The 24,066-nt window shown below is 40.5% G+C and overlaps 1 protein-coding gene and 1 long non-coding RNA gene across 10 annotated transcripts in view; one reads left to right on the top strand and one right to left on the bottom strand.

The window, feature by feature from the left end:
- mub (poly(rC)-binding protein mub) overlaps window positions 1-24,066 on the bottom strand; it is a 105,394-nt gene that overhangs the window by 41,262 nt on the left and 40,066 nt on the right. For 3 of the 9 annotated variants that reach the window (XM_087348374.1, XM_087348372.1, XM_087348373.1), the window contains one exon: window positions 4,744-4,885. In XM_087348374.1, the coding sequence (XP_087204500.1) occupies window positions 4,744-4,821 (78 nt within the window). In that variant the 5' untranslated portion in view covers window positions 4,822-4,885. The other 6 variants (XM_087348371.1, XM_087348370.1, XM_022085694.2 and 3 more) reach the window with 4 other exon arrangements.
- Window positions 8,858-11,089, top strand: LOC110840575 (uncharacterized). Its single transcript, XR_002546917.2, has 3 exons — window positions 8,858-8,938; window positions 9,460-9,511; window positions 10,829-11,089. It is a non-coding gene; the product is annotated as an uncharacterized LOC110840575 (long non-coding RNA).

The raw sequence follows: 24,066 nt of genomic DNA on the forward strand, positions 1-24,066 counted from the left end.
CAAGGATATGGTCATTACTTTCCTCGCTTCTAAATCATCACTCCATCGCTTATGTTAACATGATCAGTTACTTGGCAACTAACACGCATAATAAAATATACAACTTGATTAAAATCAGTGGACTAATACACTACGACACACAAAGCCGGGTATGAGGTCTGATCAGATATTTTCTGGACTGTATGCACACTGTAGCACAACACCTTTCATTATCACCTGGCCACTCAGATTTTCAACGGTGCATGAAATGCTTTCTACGAGAATTACACAAGTTGTGAAGACAGAGAATGGAGAATAAGGAAAAGTATACAATATTGCTCCATTAAGGACATCTGAAATCACGCACATCCTCGACGCAAGTTATTCACACTTGACAGGGATTTGCAACACAGGAAAAACCAAACATATCAAAAATATCTCACACCTGACTTAAATATAGCCTAAAGCTGCTAACAAATACCAACAACTAAAATCACAAAATCATTCTATAGAAGCTAATAGTCACTCAACTAATCAAGAAAATCGCACATATATCTTCACTACATGCCGTAGGTCCGTAAGTTATCCAGATGGTGATAAGACGCACAATACAACAGATATATAAAAGAACAATTATAAAGATTTCACACAATATAAGCAGAAATTCCAAATGAAGAAGTGATATTTTACATTAAATCCACCTATTTCATGCAGTGCCTAAGTTATACTACCCGACAAGAAAACCTTAAAACATTATGACCTGATTGTAAAAATTAGAAATTAAAAAAAACAGAGGAAAGGAATCTTCGATGCCATTTTATTTATAAGACTTGTGAGACTAGACTGTAGACAAAAGTTCAAAATTGATTCCAGCACAACACGCGCTCTTCTGAAAACATGGGAGGTCAGAAATTGGTCTATGAAGCTGATTCTCATTCCTTGTGCTGACAATGTGAATAGCAGAATTGGCTTGAAAATGTTCTTTGTCATTTACGATGAAAATATAAGAATATGTATTCACACGGAAGAGCCGAGATCTCTAAAAAGATTTCTGAATGAATTTCTACGTTTGACACCAGCCATTAAAAATCCAATAATTTTCTCTTGTAAAACGAATTATCTGTTTGCTGTAAGATAAATTACCCCCACAAACTATTCCATACTTCATTATGGACTTAAAATAGGCAAAATAAACTGATTTGAATGAGCCAGTGTTGCTGACATGCGTAACTGCGTGACATGTTCCACTTAACAGTTTATCAATTTGATTTGTGCGATTTTGAGTTGTGTGGCTTTTATGAAACCTGAAGGTCAGTTACTGTGCTCACAAGAGCCCCACCACCACTGGTCTGTATCTGGAACCAGAGGAGTCCAGCCCACACCTACTCATCTTATTTCCATATCATACTTGCCTTCAGACTTACAGACTAAAATTTTGTATGCATTAGTTATCTCCTCCATGCATACTATACACCCACTAATTCTCACTTTTCAATCTGACCATCCTAATAATATTTAGTGAAGAATATATCTTATGGCATTTCTCATTGTCATTTTATCAATCATCCAGCTATTTCATATATTTTAGTTCCAAACGTTCTTCCCAGTAATCTGCGCTCAGACAATCGTTATGTGAGAGGCGATGTTACATGCACGCACATAGATTCGACACTATATAGTCCGAGCTACTGAAAGTGTCATTAAATAAACTATAAAAAAAAAAACACGCACACAGGAGAGCAAAGTGGGTGGGGGGGAAGAACTATATTTCTGTATCAAATGGTAGCAAGCATTCCCCAAATTTAACTTCCTGATTAATAAAGTTTTGATTTGTTACTGCCATTCCCAAATATAATGAACTTTGTCACATCTTTGCAAGATGTATATACATTTTGATTTTGTCCTGCACTCTGGTGACAACAAAGTATGAATTTTCACTGTGTTTATCTGAACAAACTCTTTACAAACAAGTAATGAAGTTTCTGTATTTCTTTTGCACAATAAATTAACACCATCAGCACTGACCAGAATCTAATGTGTCCCATTCAATTCCAGTCTCTTCAGATTTGTGCCTAAACACAATGAGACTGAAATAATGGCCAAACTTAACAATTTTTACTTCAGAAAAGTACACCAGAAAATGCTTACTATAAATATAAATCACAAAGTGCAGCAATGCAAACCAACATTGGAAAATGATGTCGGACTACGTACTATTTACTGTTTAATTATTGTTCTTAGACACATTTAATGAGATAGCGTTAAGCAGTTTGCAGTGTGGGGAACATCTTAGGAACTTGGGTACTCCAAAGAGTACATCTTTCCAGTCTTGTTAGTTAATGTTAAATGACGGGAACCAGCACAGCAATGTCAGTGACATGTGAACTTGTTTGTAATCTTAACAATAAAAATTTCAGCCCTAAAGATGGAAACAGTACACTCCTCTGGAACTAATATCTACTCCACAAGTCCACATGGTGCCACAATCAAAGAGGTCCGACACCGACATCTTTACCACTTTGAAAGCCTTGGATCTCATGAGGTAACATGTCTGCACAAAACCATGCAAAAACAGAGAAACCTAACAAATACGACGAAACCTTTCAATGACAAAGTTGCATTGGTATCCGGAAGGAGGAGGAAAATCCACATTAGGCCGTATGCAAGCAATAATGCAACTGACGCGAATGTAAAATCACCATTACCTACATCTGAAAAGCAGCACATGGCCAAAAAATTGTTTCTGTATATTCCAGTAATTAAAATGTGTGTATTTAACATGTTTCAGATTTTGGTGTCAAACAACTGTGTGCAACAAGCAACTGAACTTCAGCAATGAATGTGTTTTTTTTAAGCGGGTCAACACCCAACTATTCCTGTAAAATTAATCTTCACAGATACAATTTTAATTATGTTAAATTAACCTCCATTAACCACTGTTGAATAGATCGGAAGTAATAGGAAGTCTATGTTCATGATAAACCACATGATGCCTATCAAATCTAAAACTTCTTGACGATGGTGAAGAATCAATTGAATAAAAATTTCCTTCGATACGGATTAGCTCTATCTAGTGGGCCCAACTGTGTAGGAACCTGAAGACGGAGATAGAGTCCCATCTCCGAAACGTCATTTTTTTTACGTTTTATATTTACTAGACGATGGAAGGTCCGGAGATAGGGATTAGCTCTATCTAGTGGGCCCAACTGTGTAGGAACCTGAAGACGGAGATAGAGTCCCATCTCCGAAACGTCATTTTTTTTACGTTTTATATTTACTAGACGATGGAAGGTCCGGAGATAGGGATTAGCTCTATCTAGTGGGCCCAACTGTGTAGGAACCTGAAGATGGAGATAGAGTCCCATCTCCGAAACGTCGTTTTTTAAGTTTTATATTTACTAGACGATGGAAGGTCCGGAGATAGGGATTAGCTCTATCTAGTGGGCCCAACTGTGTAGGAACCTGAAGACGGAGATAGAGTCCCATCTCCGAAACGTCGTTTTTTACGTTTTATATTTACTAGACGATGGAAGGTCCGGAGATAGGGATTAGCTCTATCTAGTGGGCCCAACTGTGTAGGAACCTGAAGACGGAGATAGAGTCCCATCTCCGAAACGTCGTATTTTACGTTTTATATTTACTAGACGATGGATAATATCCAAGGAAATTTTTATTCAATTCACATGATGCCTGTTTCACCATTTCACACAGACCTGGCAGCACATCCATGCACTTACGGTTTGGTGGTGTGAGGAGGGGGGGGGGGGGGCATCCGAAAGACGTGCCTTAAGATTTTCATTGGCACCACGGGTGTTTTTGATTCTGAACTGTACCCATATGCCAAAGCCTCAACAACATTAATGTCATTTCATAAGAAATGTGACTGTAAAGTGTTTTTAATCAAATACACAGTCTATTGTCCTTTTGATCGTCCACCAAAAGATGAGGAAAAAATTTGTAGATATCCTTCGTATGTTCAGTATTTCTAGTAAATGTGCCTTTTTTGTGGCAGTACATATCAGTATGCAGGTTCAAAAAATAAGAACGGTCATCAAAATGTGTTAAAACCCAAACATTACCTCAAGGCACCATCACTTTTTAAAGTCACATGAACAAGATATGCAAAACAGTTTATGCAATATGATAAACACTTAGTGATGTCACATTAAAATACCAGACATCGGTTGTTATGACTTGAAGTGTTAAATTACAATGCAGAATTTGAGATAGACCAGTATTAAAGATATGCACTCTAATTTAGTAGTGGTCCACATGTCAGTGACAAGAACTGTAAACTTCCCCATCTTTACGCAGCATTCATAAGAAATTGAAGATTTTACACACACCACTGGACGTTCATTTTGGAGATGGGTGCACCTCAGTGGATGCATACAAGGTACGGATTATTGCCACTGAAGATATTATATACAAAATTAATTAGAGTAACTGTTAAAAATTGCAGCATAAAGCAAATTTAAAACAGCATACAATGTAAAGGGAAACATGACAACACAGTTCCAAATTTTCAATTAAAACTTCAGTAACAAAATTGGAAAACTCACTCATCTGTCTTGAACATCAAGCAGAAATGTGACAGCAGACTTGAGGGGAAAGACAGATTATGAAGTGTGACACTTTATACAAGAGGTACATTAAGAAATTAGTCTAAAAGAGTTCCTGGACAGTTGGATAGTTACAGCCAGTTTCACAATACAACGCTCCAATTTCATGTACTACATGGACGAGGTTGTGTTCTGTACATACCTTGCCTTGCATGATAAGCCTAATGGTAAGGGTGACAGTGGGGTCATCATTGGGCAGAGGCTTGTCCATGGAATCCATGCTGTGGTGATGTCTGGTCAGTATAAAGGGGGTGGTAGTGTGGCGACAATCGGCTTGCTTCAGTCTGCGGACCAAACAAACACACAGTGAGTTAGTGGGAGAAAGCAGGGTCACTCTGGTAATGCTGGGGTATTACCTAGAATATGACATCGCCTCTTCCATCACTCTAAACGCAATGGCTGTCATAACTCCTGGAGAAAGCAAGATAAAATACCTCTTGACACCTTTCAACTTTGAGAAATAAGAACTGGTCATTATTTCCTATCACTTCAGTCATTCATATATACATACATACATGTGTGCGCGCGCACACACACACAAACAAACAACCCTTACCTGACTCTGGTCTAGATACTTCTGACACAAAAGCGCTCTTGTAGAGGAGAGCGGAAATACAGGATGCCATACAAGTGTTATGGGGGCTCATACACAACAAATTCTACAAGCTCTTGTGCACTACTTACAGGAAAGCCTGCACAAGCTTCCATACATGCAGGAGACAGAAATCAAATAAATTTATTTGTCTATACTGAAGCTTCCACCTACACAATGGAATCAGAACTACAAGGCAAATATTATATATTCAAATGCAAAGGTACAGCACAATCAGAATAACAAAGATGTGATGAAAGTAAATGTGCGTTCGGCCTGGGATATCATTTTAATAAACACGGATCAGTAGTCGGCTGTGCGCCGTGCATTCATCACAGACATATTCCTTTAAGAAATAACAACGCTGTGACTGCAATGCAACAAATATTCAAACAGCATTTTAACAATCGGAGACATGGAAAGGTTCCCGACAGGACTACTAAACACGGTAGTAGGTAATGGCAGAGGCACGCCAGTTCATCCTACCACGAGCCACTGCAATTAAAACTATTTTTCTGAGATACTATTAACATAAATAAATGTTTGACCTTTTATTGGATCGGGTTAACTCTCTCAGGACACAACTAGAACCTTAAAATCCTAAATACCCTACACATACCCAATTGTACAAAATTACTGCCAATGGATTTTTCAATTCATCTGTATTATGACAACCAACTAAACACCACAGAAAGCTGACTCACGTACTGGAAGATGAACTTGACCATGTTCAATATCAGTCAGATTTCCACACAAACAGACAAGAAAATTTTTTTTAAATAAAAATACCTCTTCAGGTAACATTTGCCATCACTATGAACACAATAGGTAAAACGTTTTCAAGTTGATAATGACTTCAAATGACCAACAACATTTTACATGAAGGCCTAAGCACAGTCTGCGTGCAGTAAAAACACCAGTGAATACTGGAACGATACATTTTTCAGTTCCAGATAGGTACTTAACCCTGTGATAAAATGATACACAGTACACAATTCACTCATTTGAAATCATAAGTCAGAAATCCATCCAGATACACGGGCCGACCTGACACCAAAACTGAGCAGTAATATCGCTGCATGTACGCCAAAGTCAGCTGGTAGATAGAAATAAAGCAGTGCAGTATAAACTGTGAGATTCAAGTGCTCGATCTCAAATACCTGGGCACATACAGAATGATAAAATCATGCAACTCATTCCTGGCACATATTCTATTTCTCAAAGAAACAATTTAAACTGCAATAAAAAAAGTTATATTAAGTGTTCAAAACGTCGACCATTCTCTGCTTCGTCGATTAACACCGAAGGTAAACATAAACGGTTTCTGTTCCGCAAGATTCTTGTGTTGTTTGAAACAGGATCATCACAAAGTGTATACCTGAACTCGCTGTACCAATTAATATGGGTTGCATGAGTGTCCGATCTTCCTGTATAATCAAGACTGTGATGTGTAAACCAAAAGAACTTTTTCCTTAAAAAAAAGGAAATGCATAGAACAAAGCCACCTTTTAACTTCCTAAAACCCAAACAGTTTAATCACTGATACATGTCAGATCTACTGCCAGAACTGGGACTCAGATTAAATATTATAGCTGATAACAGAACAGCTTAAAAAACACCACCCACGATGAAATTAAAAATGGCGTTACGGTACATTCTAGATAAAATAAGTACTAATAAGCGTGCCATGAGCTCTAGCAAAATTTAATTGTAAGAGAAAGTGACAGAGACGCAAGACAAACAAATGGTGGTGGAACAACGGGCCCATGAACCACGAGGAATCAATACCAAGTTATAAATAATGTGACAAGACAGAGCATTATGACAAGATAAAGAAACCTCTCAACAGGACCTGGAAGCCATACACGAGAATTTCCAAGATGCGGTTGGTGGGGGCAGAAGTACGAACAAGACACATGGTGGAGGTATCTTAGGCACTAGCATAGACAATGTGAAACAACGTCAGTAAGATGGATCTGCACCCTGGATAGCATCCCACCACCAATGTGAGGCCATTGCTATATACAATGAGGAAACATCCTACAAGAATGCTGTACTGCATGCACAAGAAATTGACATCCTTCACAGTGGTCCAACCTGAGTAGCAAACAACTCTGTTTGGGCTATGAAGAACCGTCACGGAAACCGCTAGGTGGCAGTGACCACTGTTGTTAACTTCTGGCCAGGATCCAGTTGAGTCGAAAGTCACTGCAAGCATCTGCAGCATCTATCAAGCAATTAGGGCGCTGGGCCCTTGTATAATTACTCGCCGACTTCATCTCATTAAAGGCAGTGACTGGTCACCCAATAACGCCTTCAACCACATCCTTAAAACAGAGGTGGTCAGTGCAGAAGTCTAAACAATGACAATGAGATGAGTACAGCCCACATGGGAATGCAGCAGCCATCAGCTGAGCACAGCAGGGACGGACGAAGGTATGCCGGTGCCGGTCACCCCAACAGAGACCAAAGGAAGGACGAGATGCCAGTGACGCTTGATAAGAAGCGACAAAGGAAGCACGCACTGGAAAGGCACAAGAAGATGAAGTTGGCAGACGTACAGAATGCTCGACAGCCCGAACAGTCCTTACATGGAGCAAGATTAAAGTACAGAATTCCGTAGAGACGAACTACATGGCAAACATTGTGGATGTGATAGGTTTCGGGGTGACCTCTCTGTAGAGGGTACACCAATGGAAGAAACTCCCATGTGGGACACCCCGATGGATGGGGCAGAGTCCCGTTTGTGGTCAATATTAAGTGGTATTCTTGGCATTACCCAGTACACGTGTGCAATAATAAGCAATTAATGTTAAGAGTGCATTTTAACCTAATGTAAAGAAACCCACAGGAGTATCCGGTGTCTAAATGTGTTTGATGAAATTTTACTTCAAACTACTTGATCTTGTGTTACATAACGTCGTAATCTGTTGGTTAATCCTCACCCAGTTTCGGTCTTTAGGTATAACACGTACACTTTTAAACATTCACAACCAGACTTCAAGATTGTGTTTGAACAACTCTCACTACAATATTACATATTAATATTGATCACCCATTGGAGTTACTTGACTGCAAGTGAACTTTGGTAATGGACAGGACTCCTGAGCAGAGAAGGTTAGAGAAGCTGACGTGATTTATCTTAAAATCAAATTACCAACACAGTAGGCCACCTCAAAACCAATTACTTTAAAATTCAGAAATATCTTCGAACTTTGTTGGTTTGTTAAGCATTTTAATTAGCACTCTTAACATCTGGAATCACTATAATACGATATAATGTTGACTCTAACTTTTGCAACAGCAATTCGTTATATGCACTGTATATATTAAATGGCGCCACTGTCTCTCCAGTCATACAAGTTAGTACGTGGATTGAAGGAAATAAATCTCTTGAGTTAAGGGTACGCCATCAATGGTATAACGTCCACTCCACAAGTAATCAAAATACATACGACACTTTTCGAGCAGAATCAGTCACGTGGTCAGCACTTTTATCTGTGCACACTGTGCAAAGAACACACAACAAAGCGGTTATGTCTGTAGTAGCGTTCTGGACTTGTATTCGGACGGCCACGCGTCGATCGAAACCTGATAGAGTCTGAACTTGCTTAAACACCTGATGCAGCGGCCATGTTTTTTTTACGTTCCATTCGGGAAATCCGGCAACCACTCACAAACGCAGGTCATATAGTCTGCGAGATGGCATCGCCCTATCACAGTGCAGGGAACGCAGGTGGTTCAGGTATAAAATGCCCGTTAATCTTGGTCGATCTAAACCGAAACAACTAGACAATTTTTCGTAAAACTCCAATACTGAAATAATTCTCGTCTTTTTACGTACGTACGGACGGAGAGGCAATGATTTTAATTGGCGCTCTGTATGGAACCTTAACAAGCACATAAGAAGACTTAAGACATTTTGTAATTATGTTGTGTTGTGTGCCTGCGGGGGGGGGGGGGGGGGGGTTGCACTGTGATATGCACTTCATGAGGGGAGGATAAAAGGTTCCTTACTTCACTCTTGCATTGAAATTCAGACAGTTTAATAAAGAACGCGATTGTCCTGTAACTCAGTTAACAACATTGCCTCACAAAATGAGACGACCGAGGTTTAAATTCTCCCTGAAACATATGATTACCCACTCTTCTTCATCTTGCAACTTAGCAGGCACCATGCAAACCTTGAAATACATTTTCCTTACTACTTTTACCTTACCTTTTTTTTATGATGTCTAATTTAAAACATGAATTCTGTGCTTGCAGTGCAGAATCTAGCGTAGGCCCGATCTTCATTTCAGCACAAAATTAAATCAAGGTAAGTGCAACTGTTTCCACGTATTTTTTTTAGTTTCTAGATATTGCTTTAAACATTCAGTGCCAATTTATATTTAGAATGTGAAGATACTCTTTTAAATTCTATTTCAACGTAATATGTCTCTTCCCTTAATAAACAATGCAGTCCCACAAAAACACATGACAATGAAAAAAGAAAATGTGTACATAGAATAATTCTGGCGTGTTCACTGTTAATGTCTACTAAACTCGTGAATGAAATCATCCGGTCCTTTCTTACAAAAGCTTAAAACACGTGGTACGAACTAGCGAGGCTCTTCAATAAAAAGAAATGGATAAGAAACGGTCCAACAGTTATCTAGAACTTCTGTTAACACTTTTACCCCAATAAATAGGAACCCTCAGGAAATCGAAAAAAATATTTGTATCGTAAAAAATCAATAATTACAAATCATAACTGTGCTGTGTTGTGTACACAGCAGACCACGAATTAATAATCACGTAGTAACAACGCCCATAATTCCTCGACATCAAATTTTAACAACCCAACGAAGTTACTCGCTTATCACACACGTGACATCCAGAGTAAAGTCCTGAACCGTCCTAAAACCAACGCCCCCCCCCCACACCCAACTCTCACAGTAACAAACGCGAATGACGTCATCGTGCAGAAACAAAGAGTAGAAGCTTCAACTACCCCTCCCCTAGTTTTTTGCATGAGAAGCTCCGATATACACTGATTACGTGTTAAGAGAATTCGACCATTCATGACACCCTCTGGTAAATGTTTTCTACTACAAAGACCGCATTATCTTCCGCGTCTTTTTTTGCCGGACTGCTGGATAGTATCTGGGAGGCCCTGGCAACCGGCCATCTTGTAACAGGTTTTCTTGGTTTTCCCCAGTCTTCAAGCAAACGCTGAGTTGTCCAAAATTCCAAGTTTTAAACTTCGAGATATCAAGAGGTGATTTGGGGGGGAGGGGTCTAATAAAATTACGAGCCCCCCCCACCAACAAACGCCGTTTCAACCAATCACAACAATTTTCTTCATACACTACTCTTTTCTCGTTCCTACGTGTCTCACTCGATATCCAGAAATCTTTAAAGCCTAAAATGGACTGCACTGTGTTGAATCAGTACCTGTGTAAGCAAACGATTGGTGATCATTTGCTGTTAAGGGACTCTGGACCTTATTGAAGAATACTTAAGACCATCCGAGTTTAAACTACTATTTGCACTGCGTGTCAGTATAACCTTCATCGTAACGCTGTTACGGGATTACGGGCCTCGTGGGATAATATTTATGACTGTGGTTACCGCTTTACGTAATTCTCGACAGGTAATCCGCTAGTTATGACAGCGCCCGAACTGAATTGGATCACTTGTCTCCACCATCGCCTATTCGAGAACAGCAGAAATCGTTTTCAGAGTCAACACGAGCACGTCGTCTGTTGAAGATGCAATACTTCACTGGGTTACAACTAAGATACAGAACGATTTAGAAACCCGGCCCATAACCACACTTCATTATCATCAACAAGACTGTTAGAGGAACAGAAAAGCCAAATTCTACCACGAATTTCCACACCAACAGATAAAACATGTAATCCGCGGAAGAAAATTATTTGAAGCCTCGGCGATTCTTTCAAATTTCGAACCGAACTGCCAAGTCCTGTCCTTCGTGTAAATAATACTGACGGAGCGGTTACGGGCAGGTCCACCTCTAGACAGACATTTTGGACATTTCATCAACAAATATTCACTCCTAATGAACGATCTTACGAAAGATCAGAAACACTATAACAATTAATATGAATTTATATTAACAAACGCACATTTTCATATCAGGCGTTTCCTAAATACTCTAAACCAGTGGTATTCAACCTGGGGTACGCGAAGACATCTTAGGGGGTACGTGAAATTTAAAAAAAATATATATTATTTTATGATAAACACTGAATAATCAGTAATGTAATTTATATAATTTATTTTAGATGTAGATTATATACTACACATAACTTGAATTATACACCAACAACTTTGGGGGTACAAAGTTGAAGAGAAATTATATCTGGGGGGTACGCGAACAAAAGAGGTTGAATACCACTGATCTAGACGACGCAGGTTTGAGACTATGGGGGGGGGGGGGGGGCACAGTGACTGGTACACCACGAGGCAACAACTGTTTAACTGATGCCCCCAAATTGGTAAATACTAGAAACATACATTTGTAGCTTTATCCTTAGATTTCAAGAGAACAGAACAGGATATTACGATTGTGTCTTAAATCCAGATAAAATGTTATACTCTTAATATATAAAGCATTTAAATAAAATAAAATAACATCATATAATTCAAAGTTCATAAAATGGAAGGAAAGATCTATGAGTGCAGGGCGTAAGGAATGAGCACCAGGTGGCCACTCCAAACCCTTCTTCGTCTTATTGAAATGTCCTGTCTCACTATCCCTCTACCGCGTCTTCTTTAACTACTTAAACTTTGTAACCAATCACTATCAAAGTTCCTCTGTTTTTTTTACAACTTAGCTCCCCAGAAACTCGAGAGCTTGGCCTTCGAACACTTAAGCATACGAAAGTACACTTCATATACCGAGCTAAGGGATTCAAAATCTATTCCAATACTAAATTTATAAAAATGCCATAATTCGAGGCGTTTAAGTAAGTAGGTTACTAGTCCAGAACATCGTATGCTATTCTAAAGTGACTGCGAAGATGTTATTAATATTATCGCCAACTATTCTGAGGTTATGGCAATAGTGGCGAGTATCACTGGGAAAACATCTAAATTTACGAAGACAGAAATCTTCATGCTCACAGCCGCGAAAACCTCAAATCTCACATCTACATTGACAACGACGAACATGTATTGTGTTAGCCCATATAGCCCAACAAAGTTAATTGACCGCCATCTTCAACAGCGCAGCCATAACAGAGGTAAAATATCACAAAATGTACCACAAGCTGTCTTATGCTACACAAAATAAGTAGCCAACGCCTGGTTGAAGTTCCGACCTTGTTTACGCGACGGGCACATCAACTTTGCATTTTAGTACCACCTATAATAACTGGCTCCAGAGGAAAATCTCACGAGTGTTACGGACAGGAAATTCGACATTTAAAGTCCCAAAATTCTAGTTGCCACCCAGAAACCAACCGAGGTGCCCGCGGTACAGATCTACGCGGGCTCTGGAGTACGAACACTGTTCTGGGTCTGTACAATTCATAGCAATCAAAGGTTAAATAGAATATTTCGGGTTTTCTCTATACATCTTTTTTTTTATTTTCAAAAAAGAAAAATATATTCGTATTTGCGCTCATCTTACGCTCGTGAGTCTCTGGAAAACAAATCCCACCGACTTGGCCTTCTCGGAGATTTTTTTGGTTGCCCCCCCCCCCTCCCGGAAATAGTTCGAGATAACACCTCACTAACTCTGCATCCGGTAACTTTGTACCTTTCCCCCCCGAAACACCAAAATAACACGAAATGATTAAGAACGTCGACAAATAATCCATTCGACGTCGGTTGACATTAATGCATTAAAATAACCATGTATTAGCGACATGACAAGTCAGGGCAGATTGTAATCCGGGTAAAACGCGTATATTTCGCTCCGTGAAGCCCCCCTAGTTATCGATTCCTGCACCTCAAAAACGCTGCTATTCACAGAACTGTGTGTTACTCATCCCTGAACATTCCGAAGACGGAACTAGCTCACAGCAGACGAAAAACTGATGATACAGGAATGTGGGGGAGAAAACAAGAAAAACGAATAGAATAACCCAAATCTATGTTCGTCACAGGACAAATTTAAATCTGGCACGTTTTAAATGTGTTAAAACCGCTGTTATGCCAAGTATCAGGCCATGCGCCATTATTTTCATTTCTCTGCTGTAACCACGAATTGCGGACAGGCAAGTGGAACTTTACTATAGCGAGAAATTAAACTCGTCTTGTGGCTGATTTCTGTGTCAGCTGACATGACGACTGTGCGAACCCTTCGGTTCAGGCTACACAAAACATTTCAGGTGCTTCATCCCTAGCTCAGAAGTGAGCCATGACTTTGTCTTTGCAGTGGTGATGTCAAACTTGTGTTTCCCTTACAGTCCTATTTCCTGGCAACGTATCTTAAAATTCATAAGTTTAACAACAAATACGACGTACGTATTATCGTACCAAGACGCACACGAGAGCTGTTCAATGAAGACTGAAAATTTTATTTTTTGTCCAAGTCTTGGGGAACTTTCATTTGGGGTGATTGGTAGCACTGATAGATGTGAATCAGCGCCTGAAGTTTCAGGTCGCTGCGTGTTCAGTTGTGCTCGTGCCGTGACCTTGACTACAAGCTACGCGTGTCTCGTCTCCGCGCTTACATTTTCTCACCGCTTTAATAAGTGAAACATACAATTTGTCAAAAGTGGCTTGTGGGCTAAGATGAGGTTCAAAGATGGTCGGGAATCCTTCGAAAAGCGGCAAGGTCGACGAAGTACCATCGCAGAGTTGTCTGATATGCTCAAAATATCTGTAGGGAGTGTACAAACTGTCACAAAGGATAATTGGATCATGTCTCGTATCTGTGCTAGAAGGATTCGTCGTCGACTATCTGGCAACAAGCAAAATACCCTAACTTAAAAACTAAGGACACGCAAACTCATGTTTCCACGAACTTGTAACAACAGAACATCCAAGCGCTTGGTTGAAATCTCCAAAGTCCCAAACCGGAATATACAACGAAGCCAAATCGCCTCTCTCTCCTCGCAGGCAAGTCGCTAGGGAAGACAACTAATGTCAACGTGCAGATCCAAGTTTCTAATTTCGACCTCCTACGTGTGCAATTTTTAAATTATGTTGCATTCGTACAAATACTCGATAAAATCGTGACCTTTTGTATTATTCAGATGCATCTTTAAAAAAACTCCCGTGCGTATTCAGCTCACACCAAGCGAAAAGAAATGTAAGAATGTAACTGTTTTCTAGCAGCTGTTTTTAAGGGGTAAGTCAGTCACACACTACCATGGTGCTACTCGTTCTGCATTGACAGGGCGAAAATTGAGATGAAGACGGGACTTCCCGAGATTTCCGTTTATTCGCGTATCAGTTAAAGGCTCCGTGTTCTAATCTAACTGCAAAAAGACATACTTCAGACGCAAATTCATTACGTAATAAATACAAATTACTAACATGAAATATGACTTCTTTTGAAGATCTGGTGTCTTTAATTAGATGTGCAGAATCACTGAGCTTCAACGACGGACTCACTCGTCCCGACATCTAAACCAGTGGTATCCAACCTGGGGTACGTGTACCCCCGGGGGTACGCGAAATTTAAAAAAAAATATATATATTATTGTATGATAAACAATGAATAATCAGTAATGTAATTTATTTAATTTATTTTAGATGTAGATTATATACTATGTATAACTTGAATTATACACCAACAACTTTGGGGGTACAAAGTTGAAGAGAAATTTCATCTGGGGGTACGCGAACAAAAAAGGTTGAATACCACTGGTCTAAAGAGATCGAACATAACGGTTAAAAATTGCACCTTTCTTAAAATAACTTCGCGTTTTAATTGTTATTTCAGGCTTGTAATTTCGATGAACATCAAAATAGTTGATTTATATAACGGGAACTCGGAGAGGGGATGGAAAGATTTAAAAATGAAAATCCACGACCTCCAAAGTCATTACAACGTCGCCCGACTAGAAATCAAACACCAATCGTCCGCCTGATCTATCGATTACAACGTTAAGTGCACCTACTTTTTATAAGACTTATAAACCAGAACTTAAAGAAAGTGGAAAAAAAATAATATCCTGTCGTACAAAGAAACAGGAGAGAGTCGACATCTGGGGTTCACTGCCAAACTGCAAAACCTGAGCCACATGGGAGGAGTCAGTCGGGGTCATCCTCCAAGGAGCACGTAACTTGCCGCTGCATTTCAAACGTAAAAGAGAGGATCTCCCGGAACCAACCGTGCGGATGTGCATCTGGAATAATAACATGGAACCCACAACGGGTGTCCCAAAAACATGTATACACAACGCTGACGAATATAATTGATGTGGCTAATACACATTTTTGAGACAAATGTATATGCAGCAGAACCTGCTAATGTGACCACCCTCTACACTTTTAATTAGGAAAATACATTTATTCTAATTAGCTACCTTCATAATTCGGTTATTGAGCATCTGGCACTGCATAACGCAATTTCTTAATAAATTATTATTTAAAAAATTCTAGAAGTACAATTTCTGTCTATGACCACTACCTTCCAATCCCTTACAATGGTCTGTATAGATAGGTTCTACTGTATATTACAAAATTCACTATTATTATTATTCAGTGTTCTGTCTGACGACAGGTCCATTGCTCTGCCCAAAAAGAGCTCTCCAGTTGTCCCTATTCTCGGCTTCTCGCTTTAATTCCTGGAACGTCATCTTCTTTCCTTGTTTAAGGTCGTCGGTTAGCTGTATCAATCTTCTTCCCAGTCCTCTCTTTCCTTCAACCTGGCCTTCGGTGATATCACTCAGTAACCCATTCCTTCTCATAATATGTCCCAGCCAGTTAGCTTTCCTTCGTGTAATCGCCTGCAGAATGTTTCTTTGCTCGTTGACTCTCCTCAATACTTCTTCGTTGGTCACTCGATCCGTCCACCTGATCTTCTCTATTCTTCTCCAACACCACATTTCGAAACTCTCCAGGTATTTCTGTTCCTTCTTCCTGAGTGTCCAAGTCTCTGCTCCATACGTAACACTTCACTAGTCTCTTCTTCATCTCCAAGCCCAACTTGCTAGTGAGAAGTATCCTCTTCTTGACGAAAGCTGCCTTGGCCATGGCTATCCTTGCTTTTACTTCCTTGGTGCATAGGGCGTCCGTCGTGACTATGCTTCCCAAGTAAAATTCACTACACAACATTAAATACAAACTGCATGGCTACTCGATCACCGTACAATTTTTGTAAATATCCAAATAAACTTCTATTTATCCCACTCCTGATTATCTACGATGAAATCACTGATTTGGTTATCTGATCGTGGCTTCAGATTCGATTCACAGTTATCACGTACTTCAAAGAATATTGATGATAATGAAGGCGACTGGGCCATGCTCAGTAACAGTTTTAACTTTCTAAGTTATTTTTATTAAATCCCAACTCGTATAAATCTCGTATCGTTCCCCTAATTCTTGCTATTTCGAATTCTGCTTTCCCCCGAACTCCTAACCTCGCCAAATAATCACGAAAAATACATCGACAAAACGAATAATAATTCTGACAGTCACTTTTTTTCCTTGTTAAAAAGTTACTTGACACATGAACCTCGAAATGTCATTAACATTAATTAACGTTCTTCTCCAAACCAGGCAGACATATTGGCGTCTTTGCTTAACACGTATGTGACGTAAGCAAATACAGTTAATGTATATAATGCTAATGTAGACAGCAGACACACAGGGCAAATGCAGAGATTTCGAATGACTGGAAATTAGAACGTCACCTCCAAGCACATGCAATTTCCGGCTTGGGATTTAAACATTTCAAAAGACTGATTTTTTTATTCAAAGCGTGCACGTGTAATATAGACACTTACGCCTGAAATTCTGTACATCTGGGTAATCAGTTCGATATAAAAGTCACGTGTGTATATTTAAGTGTTATTAATAAAATACGGATAAAATAGTGACATTGCATGCACTAATTCATGCTCGGAAGGTCTTGAGTTCAAATTTCGGACCGCAGACAGGCTACCCTGAGGTTTACCGTGGTGATTCTCCTGAGTTCCCCCAGACAAATACACGGGACGTACCTTAAAACAGGCCACGAGCGCTTCCTTCCATATCCTTAACATTTCACTACCCATTAGCCATCCTATGATACGAGGACATGTGCCTATAGTCTGAACTGACGACGTCGTCCTTAAACTATAAACACAAAAGACGACGAAAGTAAGAATTTCTTACATCCGTAATACGGCATTTGCCAAAGCCAATTTTCGTTTGCTTTTCATGAGGAACAAACAGCAGGCATCATAGAAATTTTATTTATTATTCATTTAGTGTTCTGTCTGACGACAGGTCCATATGAACAGGATCCTTCCATCCTTTTCTCGGACTGGGACCTGTTCATATACGTTCTTGGCAGATGATCCAGAAGTGGTTTGCCATTGCCTTCTTCTGTGTGTGAATGGAGTAATTGTTGGGATGCCACGGAGGAAAACTCCGTGTTGCCTAGACCACGGCCTTGCCCAACACAAGTTATAAATTCGGGCACCGCCGGGAATCGAACCCGAGACCCCAGGATTACAAGGCCAGCGTTCTAACCGCTAGACCACCTCATCTTATTATTATTTAGTGTTCTGTCTGACGACAGGTCCATATCAACAGGATCCTTCCATCCTTTTCTAGGACTGGGACCTGTTCATATACGTTCTTGGCAGATGATCCAGAAGTGGTTTGCCATTGCCTTCTTCTGTGTGTGAATGGAGTAATTGAAACCGGGGAAGCCCCCGGAGGAAAACTCCGTGTTGCCTAGACCACGGCCTTGCCCAACACAAGTTATAAATTCGGGCACCGCCGGGAATCGAACCCGAGACCCCAGGACTACAAGGCCAGCGTTCTAACCGCTAGACCACCATAGAAATTCAACGATAAACCTGAATATCTGCAATCAAAATTAAATTAAAAATACATGTAGCACATCTTCCACAGTAGGCTATTTGTCACTGGGTGTTAGCGTTTATTACACTCCTCGAACTATTTGGAGTCTTCCATTCGTTATACCCGTGGTTCTTAAGAATTTGAACATTTATATAATCGAAACGTTAAATTCATTCATTTCGCCTCAACTATTTTCAACTCGTTTGCACATTTACATTCTTGATTGTCTCTGGTGAGCACATAAATTTATAGACCGGACATTTTCATTCGATAAGGAATCAGATTTGAAATTGCAAATCAACGAGTGTAAAAAAAAATTCTCGTAATTTCACCCAGAAATGAATAGGCCAAAAAACATTAAATTTTATGGCGAGGGCGTACAAGGATTAGACAGTATTTTATACGCATAAAATGTCCTTCGAGATATGGCCACTGTGAGGAAAAATCCACCAGGATTATAAGGGATGAAACGATAATTAGCAAGAAAAATACTACAGATGCTTACTACAGTGTTGCTATGTAGCATTTAAACCTAAACATTTTCCCACAATAACCATAAAGTGTCTCAAATATTATAAATATTACCACTTACAAGAAATTTGAAAAAAAAAATTTACGTTGATATAAAGTGAACTACGAGACATTTCTTACTTGAAGGATTAAAAGTTCGAAGCCTACAGAAGGACAACGAGTTCTGCGTGTACGTCACAATAATCCAGAAATATTGATTCAGTCCCGTCACAAAAATCACTATACTTAAGCATATTTAAAGCCACCATAATTATATTCAGTACAGGGAATGACGTCGTACGAGCGTCATAGCCTGACAATCGATGCCCGGCGATGCCATGGCAACGCGTTGCTAAGCGACGACTCTGAGGGATGGGGCGTCCAGGTAGCGGGGTGGCCTATACTAAAGGCTGATGTAATGCATACGGACTGGTCGACTTATGCGAGTTCTTAAAACGCACGTAAAATCTCAGAACGCAGTATAATATACGCTACATTTTCCAAAAACACTCTAAACCCCCTCTCAGCACACAATTCACAGTAAATATTTCGATTTTTGGTGTATTTAAAGGCGTATCAACTCCATCTATTGAGACTAAACAGCCACACCTCAAAACGGGGAACATTTCACCGTCCTGCCAAAGCACGTACACATACCTGCATAGTTTACCAATAATTAAGATGATATAGTTGCGTCATATTGTGAAACCATATATTAATTAATTATTCGGTTTTGGTCCGTCTAATCACAATTCAAATTTAAAATTTACAATTAAGATAATTAAAATATCATTTGATGTTCCTCATCGAACAATCTATTTTACATTTTACAATCGATTTACCAATAATTATTTTAAAAAAAATCAATTATCAACCAGAGACTACGTAGCCTGCATACAACAGAATTTTCAGATCGCAGCTCGTAGGATATTCGAAAATACGATTTTGAGGTCGCGTAGAATAGCACAACCTCAACACCCAACTTCATCAAAATTCATCCAGTGTTTCTCAAAATAGTATCGACTGGACAGTCACGACCAGCCCAAAATACGTTCTCCTATGCACTTTTCTGTGCGTCGTTAACGAGAACGTAAAAGGGTAATATTGAGAAAAAAAAATCATAGCACGATGCACTCAAAAACAACCAACCAAGATACACAAATGTTTATGGTTTACACAAAAGTAATTAAATGAAAATATCAACCACGGTCCAAGCTGAATGCATGTCGGATAATTGGAGAGTTAAAAAGTTCGGAGTTGCGAATTAAACTGACCTGTCAAACCCTACGATTTAAAATCTGCAACTCCCAAAAACGATAGTACGTTAGAACGATTATCTACAAGGATAAAATCACGTAAAATTCAAGACGGAATGTGACACGATCAGCGGCAACGCAAGTCAGGAGCGTCTGAGGAGGATCTAGGTGTGTACTCATTTCTTCTCCCTAAAGGAATTAAGGAGGGAATACCATGCCTCCACAGATGGCCCCATAATGCGGTCCACTGGTTTTACCACAAGGATAAAATAGCGGGAGTGGGCGAACACTAATGACGAGAGCTCGATCAGACATCAGCAGGTTTTATCCGCGGCCTCGCTACCAGGTATACGAGGTGCGATCGGAAAGTTTCAAGACTGCGCGTATAAAAACCCGTACACTTATCTAAGGTATTAAATTCATCCATCACCCTCGAAGTAGTTCCCCTGGGAGTGAACACAACGATCCCAGCGCCGCTGCCAAGCCTGGAAGCATCCCTGGAAATCTTTCTTTGTCAGCCTGTCAAGCACCATCTGCGATTCTGCCTGAATCTCTTCTATCGTCTCAAATCTCCTTCCCTTTAGCTGAATTTTCATCTTTGGGAAGAGGAAGAAGTCACACGGAGCTTAGAAAGGAAGTTGGGGTCGGTTCTTGCAAGATCTTTGAGCTCCTGACAAACGAGAAGTCGATTCTGCTTCTGGTCCTCAGACAGGATGCGTCGCATGTGGAGTTCTTCCTTTAGAATCAGCTGACAGGTCCCATAGCCTATCCCAACAATGTCGCACAAGTCGTTGATGGTACGACGTCGATCTTCGTGAATGGCCTGCCGAATCTTCGTAACATTTTCGGGCGTTGTGCTCGAAGATGGTCGTCCAGAACGCTCGTCATCATCGACAGAGGTTCGGCCATTTTTAAAACGTGAATGCCACACAAAAGTTTGTGCACGACCCATTGCGGACTCCCCAAAAGCTTGCTTTAGCATTTCATAGGTTTCCGTAGCCGTTTCGGCGAGTCTTTGGCAAGAGATTCAGGCAGAATCGCAGATGGTGCTTGACAGGCTGACAAAGAAAGATTTCCAGGGATGCTTCCAGGCTTGGCAGCGGCGCTGGGATCGTTGTGTTCACTCCCAGGGGAACTACTTCGAGGGTGATGGATGAATTTAATACCTGAGAAAAGTGTACGGGTTTTTATACGCGCAGTCTTGAAACTTTCCGATCGCACCTGTACCTGAGGCCTGGTACTCAGCAGACTTCACCGCCTTACGGAGATGGTATAGCTCGCACATAAACCCAACTCTTAGGGGCCGTTTCACACTGTCGACCGGTCGCTGAACGACCAAAACCATCAGCGACCAAACGAGGAGACCAGCAGGGCGACCAGCGCAGACAGAGGCCTCAGCCTCTGTAAAAAAAAATACTTTGGAAGCAGTATGGACGTCGAGATCATCACTATAATGATAAAAATTCGTCAAACAATTCCACAACCTCTTCCCACTGACTTTTTTTCAAATCCCTGTTTGCATAATCGGGACTTTCAAGGTACGAAATGGCTCTCCGTGACTCTACAGCCGAAATAAATCTTTCAGTATCAAAACTCTGATATACTGATCACTTGAGTGACATGAACAAGACAGGAGAAAACAAGAAACAATGGACATGTCACCTCTCTGAGCTCTGGTCGCTGACTGAGTCGCCCGCAATGTGAACACGTGATTGCCATCTATGTATCTCGTGGTCGTTGGTCTCCTGTGCGTCGCTCACTGCTTGTTGGTCGACGGCGGCCATTGGTCGTGGTCGCCCTCGTGTGTAATCTCGTACTTTTCTACCTAGTGGTCGTCCAGCGACTGGTCGACAGTGTGAAAGGGCCCTTAAATGCTGGTAAGGAAAGTAACCACTGAGATTCTGCAGGACCTGAGGTCTTAACGGCGACGAGTATGAAGATGATCGCCTTCTGGGGTCGGAGCGCCGTATCGCATGGCAGCAGACAGCCACCTTCACTGTGATTCTGTAATGTACTCAGGTAATCTGAAAGACACGTTCAGCCGCCTCCAGATGTCGGCCAACCTGTCGACTAAACGAATGGTGAAACGAAGAGTGTATAGATACGCTAGAATCCTTCGACATCGAAGACAAAGACGGTGATGCTAGGTCCGACTCATTACTACCCCTCGAAGTACGGGGGAGGACCAGCTCTCTCTTCCATGAAACAGATGGGCAGTGGCCGACGACCTTGAGGCTGTTTCAGTCATATAACTACCAGCCGGGAGGGGCAGTTATTCTGGTGGTGAATGAGGCGATACATTCATATGCAAGTAAACCAAAATTAACTAGCCCTACAGAGGTCTTACACCGCTACTAAAGAAACTACAGCTTGGCAAGGCTCCAGGCCGGAATGACATTCTCAACACCATAGCGAGGGTTAACGATTCTCACAAGTGTTGAACGAGGTTGTCCGCAGGACAACGTAAACTTACGGTACGATTCTGAAGCGGGCCCAGTTTTGCTGGAAGGTATCAGACCCTTCCTCGACACACTGACCAAAACATTGGGCACAGACACTGCGTATTAAAAACGCAGTTTTATGTTACATTTCCTTGACGGATAATTTAGGGTACAGTAAAAAGATCACTGATGTGAAATAATATTCCACTGCAAAGCACAAAATTCCATTCCGCATAAGTTATCGTGTTGCTCACCAGTTGGCAAACCTTTTCCAATGTGACAATAGTAAGAAAATGTGTTCGTAAGAAGAAAGTGATTTTAATGATGTATGTCCCGTGAAACATAGACGCAAGAAACAAAACATATCACCGGTTATTTCATCAACGCAAGACAGCGGTTTAAAACCTTTTGTTAAGCCCTGGATGGCAGTAGAGACAATGCTATTGTTATTAACCGTTATTCGAAAACGTATCATAACCTCTTCTCAAGGTAGTCTCAAAAGTTTCAATGGCACACAAACAGAGAAAATATATTTGGGGGTGAAACTATGAAGAAACTTGAAAATAAAGCGTGTGACAACAGACGGGGCTCCAAATATAACTGGAGGAAAACCATATTTGGTGGGTAGAATTAGACGAGACCTGGACACACACACATCATAAATTTTACTACGAACGTCAGTGCATCAAGTGAAGTCTTTATATTAAACATCTCTAAACATTTTAGCAGCCAAAACAAATTTGATAATTATTCACCATGAATATTTCATCACCCAGGTCCCAGCTAATGAGTACAAAGCCACTGCTCCATCTTATTTATAGTTCCGCAAAATTGGGAGTTATTAGAGACAGAGGACACCTCACATCGTATTCGGGGTTCAGCAAACAGTTTCATTTTGTGTTCTTTATGAAGGCGAGAGTGGGAAATCCTATTTCACACACGTAGGTACTTGGAAACTGCAATAAATGCATCACGGCCTCCCCAACTACCACAGGATATTCATCGTGAACTGTTAACCATAAAGACTCCAAAAGGTCCTTTTTTCCTACAAATAACATTTTGCACTGACCTAAGCTCCATCATTCGCTCTGCAAAACCATTAACACTATCGGGGATTTCAGTAAAGCCACACAGAAATGGGTGTGTCGTTACCCAAATAAAAACCATTTTGACTCATTTTTTGGGTAATTTACCCAGGTTTTTGGAAACACTGATCTACGGGGAAGGTACGGGTTCACGTGTTTCCGAAGAGTCGTGCAGAAGTGAGGAGGTCCATCAGCTTTCTGACATATAAAAGTCGCTAGAATCCTCTTCCAATTGGGGCAGAAGCCATAAGGTACGGATGTCGAGGTTAGAATTGCTCATACACGTTGTGCTCTGTTGTGGGGTAGCCGTTTTCAAAACTAGCGGCATCTAGCGGAGACGCCAGGGTCATTAGAAACAAAACTTTGACAGTTCTTATATCGACTGGTGTGGGTGTGAACTTCAAAGTACGATATATTTTTTCTCTGTATAATTTTAAAAGTGCAAAATTATTTTGTGCTCATCCTGTATATGTGAGAAATCCTTTTCACGTACAACAAAATACATATAAGTTCAGTTCAAGAATAATCTATGGGCGCTCACATGATGTGATCCCAGCATTACGTATGGCGACAGGGTTACAAGGACGTCAGATTTCTCAC

This window comes from Zootermopsis nevadensis, unplaced genomic scaffold (genome assembly GCF_977971745.1).
Source record: "Zootermopsis nevadensis isolate Lab colony 2312 unplaced genomic scaffold, Znev_1.0 Znev_ptg000013l, whole genome shotgun sequence".
NCBI classification, from domain to species: domain Eukaryota; kingdom Metazoa; phylum Arthropoda; class Insecta; order Blattodea; family Termopsidae; genus Zootermopsis; species Zootermopsis nevadensis.